Raw genomic sequence first — 12,537 nt, forward strand, 5'->3', positions numbered from 1 at the left:
AAAGTTTTCCTTCTAGTCTAATGAAAAGAAGCATAAATAAATAACTGCAGTTTAACTGTGGGCCCACTGGCTGTCTCTTCTGGAGGTGAAACTCTAGGGCAACGAGAAGTTGGATAAATGAGAAGGGACCTCACAGTTGTAATTAAAGGCACCAAGAGTACATAATGAATCTCACTGGACATTTGCACAACTACCCTTCCAGCTAACTTGTCTGATTAAGTGAGAAGTAGATCTAGAGTAGAGTTGATAAAGAGAACATAATTTAAAATGGAACCGCTTCAAGCAGCAACTTCTAAACCTTACCCTTAACCAGTCAAACAGCCTTACTAGGCAAGGACAATGAGGGCTTTAGGAGCCCACTTAATCACGAGATTAACTGAAAAATCACTTCATGTAAAACTGAGCTATGTAAGGTACTATAAGACTCTGAACAGAAACTTTTTTTAAATGTCACAACTAAAAAGCTTACACTAAACTCTAGTCACTGAACCCAGGTACATACCCCCAAAACCAGAGATTTGAATCCCAAAATTCACACACCCTTGTCTAATAAAAGAAACTCTAATCCTAAGAAGATCTGATTTCCCCTAGAGAGTCTATATTCCCTATGGAAGGGGCACTACCAGCTCTGGAGCTGGATGAAATTCCCACAGTAGCCACAAATCGCTCCCCAGGTCAAAGAGTCTGAGTCATAAACGTCCCCATCTTTCATTTCTCCAAAGTTTTTGGCCCCCAAACCAGAATCCTGACTATGACTTCAGAAGTGGCAGTTCTCATTCTTAAATGAATCCAACAGAAAGTGGAGAAGTCAACTATAATATTCCTGAAGCTAGAGAGAAGACAAACTTAGATTTCCCTAACCTCTGCACATACACTAAAGTTTGATAAGGAAAGTAAGCAGGGCTTCCTTTTCACCTTCCTTCTTGTGGTATATCAATGGGGTACTCCAGTTGGGAAGGAAAACTGAGCCCTCTTTTGGAAGTATTACAGAAGACTGTACTACTCCCATTTATTTTAGGTACCTGGGGGTGAGCAGGATTTTAGTCACTCACTTTTGAGATCACTCACTAGAGCAAAAATCTCAGCATGAGATTTATCCACTGACACAAAACCACCTGTTCACATATGCTCATAAGAACTCATTATTAAGGAGACCAAAGGGTGATCCAGCTCTGGACAGGATAGGAGAAGCAGGCCTGAGTGTCCACTTCCCACAGATGATTCAAATGTGATATTTCTATCAAGAAGGGGTCATACCCTCTCTACTAAACTATAGCAGCTGAAAAGCAGAGGAAAACCTCATACCCTCGCTTTGCTTCTTCTCATATCAATAAAATTTCCTTTCTCTCACTCAGCTAGTAGAGCTTTAGAAACCCAACCCAGCCCCTGACATACCATGAGCTTCTGGGACACACTGTTATACATGGAATAACGAGAAGAAGTTCCCTCCACAAGAGAGTCTGCTTTGAATGCATCGTCAAAGGAGTCAGAGCTGCACTGCTTCCCCTCAGTCTCACTGTCAGACCCACTTAGGCTTGTAGCAGATGCTGGAAAAGAAAAAAGGAAAATGTTTTGGTGTGTTTATGCCACAATATAGCCTCTAGAAGTCCAAGTTTCATTTATTCAACTAGTGTTCAGTATACGCATTGCACACATAAAGTTCATTAAATGACCCAGGTCAAATGTATTCTCTACCTCTTACAAACTGCGTAATCTTGGGCAAGTTACTAAAGGTTCCTAATGGACACAAAATAGGAGTTCAAAATATCAGTTTGGGGACTTCCCTGGTGGCACAGTGGTTAAGAATCTGCCTGCCAATGCAGGGGACACGGGTTCAATCCCTGGCCTGGGAAGATCCCACATGCCTCGGAGCAACTAAGCCTATGAGCCACAACTGCTATGTCTGGGCACCACAACCGCTGAAGCCTGCATGCCTAGAGCCTGTGCTATACAACAAGAAAGGCCACTGCAATGAGAAACCCATGCACCACAATGAAGAGTAGCCCCCACTCTCTGCAACTAGACCTGCACACAGCAACAAAGACCCAACACAGCCAAAAATAAATAAATAATTTCTTAAAAAATGTATCAGTTTTCCTTTCCTATCCCTTACAAAACTGGGATGGTAATACCTTCCTCATAGGGTTGTTTGAAGATTAAGTGAAAAAATGTATTTGAAAGTACACTGTCAAATAAAAAATGTATTTATTGATGATATGATTATTTCTGCTGCTGCTATTTATTATTTGAATATCAACTTCCAAACACTGATACCTGGTTTCATTTTCAACAATTCTATCACTGGGCTAACAGTTTTTCATTGTTTAACCTCCTAGTTTCCTGTTTTCACTGTCCTTCAAACTGGTAGGTGAGAGGATGGGTCTATAGCACAGCCCCAGAGAAGAGCCAGCTCACAGGCAGAAAGTGGGGAAGAGAAGGGAGAAGTGAAGGGGGAGGGGAAGACAGGAAAGGAAGGGAGAAGAGAAGGAAGAGAAGGAAAGAGAGGACAGGGAAGATGGGGAGCTCAGGCAGCAGCACCAACCAAGGTGGAGAGCAGAGGAGCTGCACCTAAAGGCTCCAGGAGGGAGTTGCCGGCCTGCGTGAGCCAAGCCATTATCTTCATTGTCAGCAACCTTGTTGCCAAAGGACTCCAAAGAAGACCCACCTTATTTGGAGAAGCTGCCAGAAGTGGTGGGTTACCTGGCTCCTGGCCGAAAGTGGGATAATATAAAGTCTGGACAGTCACTGTAACCGGGTCTTTCCTTCTCTTTTACAGATACATGAATCTCTCTTTTTCTTTTTTTTGATACGTGAATCTCTTAACTTAAAAATATTTTAGGGAATTCCCTGGCAGTCCAATGGTCCTGCATGCGGCTCTGCACGGCCAAAAAAAATCTGATAAACAATTTCTGCACATTCCCATTGAAAATGGTATAAACTGCAAGCCAGGAGGAATGCAGAAGAGGAAACGAGGGTGGCAGCATGCAATCTGATCCCAAGGTTTGAGAAGCTGTACAGTGCTCAATAGTATACAAATTTCATTAATAGGTAATTGTGCTTATTTAAGAATAAATTTTTTTTAATTTCTTCAATTTATGAATATTATTCTTGCAAACATCTATTAGTTGTTAGGCTATAAATGCTTGTTATTCAGACCTAAATACTTAATAAATTAAACTGTTAGTTATTTCTTTTGGTATTTTAAGGGTATGGTGAAAAAAGTTAAGGCAGCACTAGGAATGCCAAGAGCCAAAGAAAACTTGGGAACCTCCACTCCACATGTACTGAAATGGTGAGATCACCACCAAGATACCCTGTCAACTGAATAACAGAAGACCTAGACCATATGCATAAACATGGCATCCTAACTCTTCTGTACTGAAGAGGGACAATAAAAATACAAATTTTTATTTCTTGTAATTGCAAAAAGAGCTTTTGGAAGGAAAGATATACAAGACCAATAAAAGTGATTACTCACACATGTGGGGTTGAGGCATGGAAAAAGAATACCTAAATGATTACCGAAACAACTGAAAGTGGAAGAAGTGAAACTTGACTTACATTTTTATATCACTAGAGTTTATACTGGCTAACTTTTTATATCTTGATTTATGAACCATGTGAATATATTATCTATTAAAATTTTAAATAAATGGAAAAAAAAGAAAAAAAACTAACTTAGCAATGTAGCACAATTCCTTTAAGGAAGAAAGGAAGTCCCTGAAAAGAGATGCAGACTCAAAGTTTGGCTGCTTGTGGGAGGTATTTGAGGAAAGACACAAAGGGCAGCCATGTAAAAAAATTCTTTATACACCCCAAATGGGCATTCTACAGGTATTCATAACTCGAGGACTACATGCTAATTCTAAAGCCTGTCTGCACGGATCCATCCATTTCCCAGCGAGAACAAAAACTAAGGGTTGACATTTAGAGAAAAGCACAGTTTTCTCCAGCACCCCAGGCCTGATTCTCCCTTCCACGATGCTCCAGTAGCACCAGTATTCACACCATCAGCACAGCACTCATCATACCGCCTGAGAGCTAGTTGTCACATGCCACCCCACTGGACAGGGTCACTCCTAGACAGCAAGGACTGTGCCACAACCAACTTTTTATCTCCAACACTTGGACTGAGGCTTTGCATTTAACAGAACTTAATTAAGTGCTTACTGTAGTGAATTTAAAGAACTGTCACCCAGTTGTCATCTTCGCTAAGCACCTATTGAGCATACAGCTCCTTACAATATTTCCTCTTACAACACCCCATACATGTAGTGCAATATGTTCAGCCCTCAGAAATATAAGGAAGGATACACATCTGTCCAAACCCATGGAGTGTACAACACCAAGAGGAAACCATAGTGTAAACTATGAACTCTGGGTGATAATGCTGTGTCAGCACAGGTTTATCAATCGTAACAAATGCAGCACTCTGGTGAGCGATAATGGGGGAGCCTATGCACACATGGGCAGGGGTGCAGGAGATACCTTTGCACTTTCCTCTCAATTTTGCTGTGAACCTTAAACTGCTTTAAAAAAAAAAAAAGTCTTTTAAAAAATTTTTTAAAGGTGCAACAACAAAAACAACAAAAAGTTTAAGCATGAGGATGGAATACCTATGTCCTCACAGAGAACTGAGTCTCCTTGGACTATATTATTTAGCACCCTGCACCCCAGTAGGCTGGAAAAGGGCATCTGATATTGTTTAAAAGATCAGACAACAACTTTGGTTCAGGACCTGTTTAATAAAACAGTCAATGCTATACACAATGGAGTACTATCCAAAAGTAACAATCCTACCCCGAGAGCTTAAAAATCCAACAGCTAAGATAAAAATGCATTTTTAAAGGATATAACAGTTTGCAAAAGAAAGGCAGGTGAATGTGTGTGAAAAAATGAGAATAAAACCAAAATTCTGGCTCCTAAGGAGGAATTTTGGGTGAGAATATCCCTGAATGAGAGACACCAAACGTGCCTTTGTCCTCTTAAAAGGGTGGTTGTCCAATTCCCTCCATAAGGAGCTGACTTGCTTACGTGGACCAAAGCAGCACATATCACAGAGTGCCAGAGAGTGCCACTCAGAAGGAAAGACCCAGAATATTAACAATGAGTAACCATGGAAACTGAGAGGTGCAGTGATATTTTGTTTTGCCTTTTCTTCATTTCCTATGTGAGAAATAATAATATATTAGTTTGAAAATTAGGGTTTAAAAAAAAGCTTAAAGAAATAAAGTATTCTAAGCCTTGTGCAGAATTTGGTTCCTTTCCAGAGAAATCTTCAGAGGACAGCAGATATGAGGGGAAAGGCCTCCAGAGTAGCTTGAGACTAAGCCTGGGCCTCTCATCTCTCATTGCCCATGTGGAGGAGAGACGTGCTCTGCAACAGAGCTCCCACATGCTAAAGAACTGTGCTTCCAAAGATGCAGAGTCTCTTGACTCAGTTGCTTCCATGCCTCCAAACTGTACTGCTTAGTACAGGAATGGGGGCAGCTCCCTGAGCGTGGCCCTAAAGTTTCCCTGGGCAGCCCAGGGGATCCAGGGTCCTGATTAACCTAGAAGCTACAATGTTAAGTCAGTTGTTATTTCTTTCACCAGCTATCCGGAGAGTCACAGGTCTATCTATATAAAGGTTAGGAAAAACTGGTATCCTTCTCAAAGGAGAGTGGCTGTTAGGTTTGCTTAAGGATGGATCACTGGGCACCCATCAATGGTATGAATATCATACCTCGGCATGCAGTGTTCCTGCCACCCTCAGATCTCAGAGAGAGATCTTTTGTTTTGTCTTCATAACATTTTTGGACCAAAATGACAAGGAGAACCAAATTTAGATGTAAGGCTCATTGAGCAAGTCCTTGGTGGATCTGGTGCAATATCCCAGCACCAGACTCGGGCACAAAGATCTTCCCACTCCATTCCTCTTCCCTAGGTGTTACCTGATATACAGCTGTCCTGTCCAGGTTCTGAGAATGAGGTTGATGGGAGCTAAAATATTATCCTGTGGGGGGGGTGTGTGTGTGTGTGTGTGTGTGTGAAAGAGAGAGAGAGAGATCAAAAAGTGTGCTGGATAAGCAAATAAGCCCTTTATTATTTTATTTCATGTGATATTTAAAGCCAATTCTTGGCCTGACATGATTTAAGACAAAGTTCCCTAGGTTAGTCCTGATATCCACAGCCACTACTCATTTTCACCCCTGGGCACTTGGGGCCACTCTTTTCAGATGAAAAGAAGACAACTGTCTTGGCTGCAGCAGGAACTAAAGAGGAAGTTCAGCCTCCCAAGACTGATAAGAATTTAGCAAACATTGAGCAGACAATCTTGTAATGAGGATATAAATTAACAGAAGTAATAAGGTCAGTCTATTAAAATCATGAGTTTCATTAAGAACTTGCCAAAGCTGGGTGGCATTCCCATTTACCTCCCCAGGAGCTCCCCTTCTAAAACCTACCAGAGAGCCCAAGACCTTATTTAGAGTTTTCATTTAAGATTTCTTCTCTACCTGATAGAAATCATTACTCTTAAGTCATTTTAAAGAAAACAGGTTTGTTTTATAGAAGAATCAGAGGTTTCCCAGCTACTGACAAAATTTTTCATAATAGAACAGTAGGTCAAACATGCCAAGATTAAAAATGACAGTGACAACACACAAGGAGGGACAGCTCTAACCACTAATGGCCAAGGTGAGCAGCGCACAGATGCAGAAGAATAAATTATGGACTTTAATAACTATCACATCCTGCCTAACAACTGCTGTGGAATACACTCGTTCCTGTTTAAAGACTCAATTTCTCCTTCATACTGGACAAGTGGTAACTCGTTAGAGCAATTTAAACAGACACCGATAAAAGAAGTTTTTGATTAAGATCATGAATCTGGGCTGACAGGAAAACGATGGTGTTTCAGGGAAAATAGCCTATTTAGGGAAGAATTAAACCTGGCGGAGGGGAAGGCAAAGGCACTTTCAGTGTGGTGCTGGTGAAGAAGCCCAGCAACTTCCAAAGCAACATGCTGTGGGAGGGCCAGAAGCCCACACTAGATGCACAGTTGAGGAGAAAACGAAATTGTCTTGGGGTCTAGACCAGTTTCCCTGTGACAAACAACCAAAAAGAACAAAATGACCTCCCTCTGCCTCTCCTTGCTTCAAAAGGTTGTTATTTAATAGCAAATTCCCAAGAGTTTATTTAGGCTTGAAAATGCCTTCAAACTCCTCTTAAAATACAAAAAAGAACACACGATGCCCCAGTAGCCATGACAGCAACATCCCTTTTCTTCCTTAGTCTGGTCAGATATCTATCTCTGATTGGCAATGTAGCTACTCTGTCAATAACATAAAATAAACAAACTGATTAAATAGTTCTATTAATGAGTCATCACACTGATCTAGCAGGGGAAACACAAACAAGGCCCAGACAAACAGAAACAGCAACTACTTTTTTTGTTTGTTTTTCTATCTGTACTCCCTAAAGAGCATTTTTCAATCATCTGTTCAACAGTATGTCCAGGTAGAAGCAGTTGGAGCAAAAGGAAACATACCTGCTTTAAGGCAATGACCTGAATAGGAAAGCTACATATAGATCTCAGGGGATATGTAGTTTCTGGCTAGACAGTAAACTACTGGGGCACACTGTCCAGGGGATGCCTAAGAGAAGCCAACACAGAACAGAAATGATATAAATACAAAGTACTTAATGAATGATTCTCTGTAGAATGGAGGAGGAGTAGGCCAAATTAAAGAGGTGAAGCATTTTAAGCTTCTCTGAAAAGATACTGTTGTTACCATCCATCAGTTCTATTCAGTAAATAATTATGGAGCATTTATTCCATGCCAGGCATGGGGTTGCAGAGGGAGGGGCACAGAGAGCAGTCTTGCTGATAAAGACACCAGACTCTAGCCCTCAGAGGTTGGTTTGTTTTTTTTTGTTTTTGGTTTTCCTGTCAATGTGGCACTGCTCCTTCCTAAAATTAGCTGACCCTGGGAAATCTAACAATGTTTGTCTCTGCCTCCTGCCTCATTTTTCTGCAAATGAAAGGGACCAAATGGCCCATTGCCAGACACATACAAGGTACTGGCCACCTCTAGATTTCCATTCTGTACATACAACAGCAACAGTCAATCCTCACTGAGTCATACGGTGCCACTTCTAGAAAAGGTTAAAGCCATTTGGTACAATTAAAGGGAGTTCGTGGGAGGGAGGGGGATAATCTCAATTCACAGTCACATTTTTAAAAGCTTGAAAATTTAAATTAGACTGGTTCCCTTGAAAGATCCTTAACTATACACCTTCCTCTACCTGGGAGTCATTCTTTTGAGGGCAAATGTCCCCCAAGATCCGCTTAGAACCAGATACCTCCTCCACCTAAGTATCATTTATTCCCCCAGGCACGCCCTCCCTTTCTCCCTTGCAGGTCATTTCTCCCACTACCCCAGAGCCCTGCCCAAGGAGACTCTACCTTCATCAAGTTGCTCAGATCCCAGGTGATAAGCAAAACGCCCTTTCCTCAACAGTCTCTAGAACCAATACTCCCAATATATTTTTGCCTTCCCACTTAGCAACCTCAATTACATACAGCCTTTCTCACCTACCCTAGAATCCACTGTGACAACGTTAAAGACACATGTATCTCCACACACAAGGTTATGAGAGTCTCTTATCCAGCCGGGATGACAGTCGCACCAAATGCTTCGTTAGCTGTATGTAAGGCCTGTCGAGCTTCTCCTTTCTGGACCAGCTACTCAGTACAGCTGATGAGTAACGGCCCTTCAATTAGCCAACCACTTGAGAATAAACTGTATTTTCTATCACTCGCAAAGGATGCTTCACACTCTTTCAGTCACCAATCTGTCATCAAATTTCATTCCAATTTACCAGTGATCCAGCAGAGGATACAAAATGCAAGACCGGTGGTGTACTGGGTGCCCAAAAGGTCATAGGTACTCTGGGAACACGGCATTCAGAAATAGGGTCTTTGCAGATGTAATCAAATTAAGATGAAGTCATGCTGGATTAGGGTGGGCTCTCATCCAATGACTGATATCCTCATAAGAAGAGGGAAATTTGAACACAGACACACACACAGGCAGAGACTGGAATCATGCTGCTACAAGCCAAGGAATACCAAGGATCGCCAGCAACCTCCAGAAACTAGAAGAGGCAAGGAAGGATTCTTCCCTAGAGCCTTGGAGGGGGAGCATGGCCATACGGGCACCTTGATTTTAGACTTCTGGCCTCCAGAAGTGTGGAGAATAAATTTCTGTTGTTTTAAGCTACCAGTTTGCGGTACTTTGTTAGGAAATTAATACAGCTGGCAAGTCAAGGTAAATGCAAATAGAGCTACTTCTAATTGTTTGGTATTTCAGGCAAGTTCTGAGACACTTTACAGTTTCTCACAGAAAGCACCTGTGGAAACTGAATATCTGTAACCCTAAAAAACAGGCAAAGCAAAATGCTAGTTTCAACCAGATCAGTGAAATCCTTAGAGCTTAATGTAAACAGTGATCACAGGGATGCTCCAATTCATTTGGGTGTTTCTGATCATAACTGCTGAGGGAACTGAGGAAACAAAATGCAAAAACCTGAGGGGAATTAGGCCAGATCACCACAGCAAAGAGCCCAGCCCTGTGAAAGAACCCCATGATCACTAACAGCTGAGAGCACAGGGCACTCAATGCTCACCACTACTTCCACCTGGTTTAAGGCAGCAAAAGAGTGCCACCTACTGAAGGACCACAACAGAACTAAGGCAAACCTGTAAAAATTCCAAGTTTTTAGTTAAAACAAGTTCCCAACTCCCAGCAGGAGAATGGCAAAAGAGAAGACAGTCTACAGCCAATATCTCTGCATAGACTTTGCCTTATTTTCTCAGGGGCAGTGGACTGTGTTCTGCCCAATTCAGGCATCAGGGATTCAAATAACCAGGTGGCCAGTGGCCTCTGCCCACACAGGCAAGCTTACCTTTTGCTGCATGATTGACAGAGGAGGGAGGTTCATCATCAGATGTGGAGCTGAGGTTCAGGGCAAGCTCTGCAACTCTTTTCTTCTGTTTCTTGAGAGGCGCAGTGCATTCTGAATCATTTCTCCTCCTCATTGTTACTGCAACCACAAATCCAGATAGTAAGCTGCCTCTGTCAGAGCCACTAGGATCACAGCAGGGATTCCAAAGAATAAAACATTAATGGGATGAAAGTTGGCAACTCCAAGCAGCTTCCAGTGCCAGCACTTGAATAGCTTCTTCCTCAGAACGAGGTCCAGGAAGGATGCTAGCCAAGCTCTGGTTTTCAATGAGAGCTGTTAGTTTTACTGGAAAATGTGGTGCTCACACACCCAGAGGCCTCTGGGCCATTGGTGTCAGATACCAAAAAGTCATGGATCAACTCCACAAGCCACAGAGGAAAAAAGGACCGTGTGTACTTGTTATTCTATATTTTTGATGCAACACTGGCCATGCATGACAACAATGCACACTAGAAATTAATTATGAAACCTAATGAATATCAACAAATATTTCCAAGGTGAAAAGAACATCCCAGAATGATTGCTCCATCACCATTATTATTTCACCAGGACAATTAAAAGATCACACAATATGATACAAATACTGATTTTTGGTTTACTTCAGCATGTTTGAAAACATGGGAGAATTGGGAGTTTTTAAACAGATTAAGGAATGGAATCAATGGTTGATTTAGGCCTGGAAAACAGAAGAGTGGGAAGGTAGCCATATCACAGGACTCAAGTACAAAAACAACAATCTTAAGAACAAGAAGCCACCTCCACAAAAAGAATGGAAACAGGCAAGGCACCATGTCACCATCATCCACACCCATGGGTAAGCATGAGAGGCAACCAGGAGGGGAAAAATGAGATGGAATGAAGTGATTATGAGATTCCCGAAATCTTAAGGAATGATCAAATTAAAAGCAAGCCAGAGTAGAAGTGAATACAGTGTGGTTTACACACAACTGTTGGCTATAAGAGGACTCAGAAAAGAGAACGTACTCAAAAATAGGAGCAAGCTGGGTGCTCAGCTGGGCTGCAATTCCTTGGGAAAGGGAGTTGCAGGGACACAAGAACAGGCTTACAGCATGGGTCACAGCAGCAAGAGATGATGAAACCACTGATCCCCTCATGATTCAAACATGAATCACGTTTCACTTCTCTCCAGCTCAAGGATGAGCCTACCAACCCAACACAGAACCTCATCCTTCCTAATGAGGCAGCCTCTCACTAAGCTCAGGCAGGGACTATCCTGAGGCAGTAGGAAGAACGGGAGACGTTGAACAAACAGAAAGCAAAACCAGGCTGAACCACATTTCACTTTAAACCACTGTCTTAAATAACCCCTACCCTAAAGGACCATAACATAAGCAAAAAGGGCCCTCTGATTCCTAGCGACTCTGGGGGAGACTGGAAGCCCAGGACACTCAAGAACTGTGTTCAGGTGGGTGCAAAAAAAGGAGCGGAAATAGTGTCCGAAAAACTGGTTTGCTCCTCCCCAAACCATCTTAGGTTTGCGCCTTCCAAGTCGCCTCATTCAACCCTCTCCTTTTCCACTGCAAGAAACTAAGGCCCGAGAGGGGAAGGCCACACAGCTAACCAGTGCCCAGCTCAAGTGACCTACACATCCAAAAGAATGTGCCCTAGCAGGGAGCTTCTAGGTGGAAGGCAGAAGGCCTGGGTTCTACCTGCTGCTCCCCCAGGGAAGGGGTTCAAATTCCCTCTCCAGTCTTCTCTCCCTGGGCCTCCGTTTCGCACTACCAGCCCTATTCACAGAGGGAAGAGATGAGCTCACATCTCCCCGGGCCAGTCTTTTCATGTGTAGATAACGCTGAGTGTGGGAATGTGTGCGCAGAGACGTTTGTCAGCGGCTGCTGGGAGACTGGGGACCGGGCGCGGGGAAGAAGGGTGTAAGGGAGGAAGAGAGAGAGAAGGGGCGGTGAGGGTCACGACCGCCCGCGGGGGGCCGAGGAGGCGGCGGAGGGGAGGATGCTGAGCCCGCGCTCCCGCCCGCTCGCTCCCCCCGGGCCGCGTGTCGGCACTCACGCTGAGGGAAGAGGGCGAGCTGCCAAGGAGCGGAGAGGGGGGAATCAGGCCGCCGATGCCGCCGCCACCAGGCCTGGCCCTGCCGCTGCCAGCGCCGCCTCCTCCTCCCTCAGTTTCGCTTCCCCACAAGCCCGCCCCGGTCCGCGGGCCGCGTAGTCGCGCTCGGGTCCCGCCCTGCGGGCTGCGCAGCTTGATGACGTCAGGACAGCCGGCTCCCTCCACCCTCCCCGCCTCTGGCCCCAGGAAAGACAGCTCTAGCTCCGCCCCACCCCCTGCCCGGGGCAGCCCAGGGCGCCTGCGCAGAAGACCCAACGAGGAAAGGCTACAGAAGCAAAAGTAACTGCGTATCGTCTCTTCCGGCTCTGGGGAAGAGAAACAAATACAAAAAGCAAAAAGGCTAGGTGCTATCACATCAACTCATCTCTCTTAATCTCATTACTACCTTAATTTTACAGATTAAGAACAAGTTTAGAGAGGGAATTCCCTGGCGGTCAGTGG

The 12,537-nt window shown here is 43.7% G+C and overlaps 1 protein-coding gene across 3 annotated transcripts in view; it reads right to left on the bottom strand.

Moving 5' to 3' along the window:
- CMTR1 (cap methyltransferase 1) overlaps positions 1-12,198 on the bottom strand; it is a 55,218-nt gene extending 43,020 nt beyond the window's left edge. For all 3 annotated transcript variants that reach the window (XR_009047977.1, XM_057698906.1, XM_057698905.1), the window contains exons 1-3: positions 12,040-12,198; positions 9,952-10,089; positions 1,396-1,547 (exon numbers count right to left, since the gene is read on the bottom strand). Coding sequence is in view for 2 of the 3 variants with exons in the window: in XM_057698906.1 (XP_057554889.1) it covers positions 1,396-1,547; positions 9,952-10,084 (285 nt within the window). In the remaining variant the exon portion in view is untranslated. The remainder of the gene's footprint in view (positions 1-1,395; positions 1,548-9,951; positions 10,090-12,039) is intronic.
- Between the last annotated feature and the right edge of the window lie 339 nt (positions 12,199-12,537).

The sequence above is a fragment of the Hippopotamus amphibius genome, chromosome 11 (genome assembly GCF_030028045.1).
Source record: "Hippopotamus amphibius kiboko isolate mHipAmp2 chromosome 11, mHipAmp2.hap2, whole genome shotgun sequence".
NCBI classification, from domain to species: Eukaryota; Metazoa; Chordata; class Mammalia; order Artiodactyla; family Hippopotamidae; genus Hippopotamus; species Hippopotamus amphibius.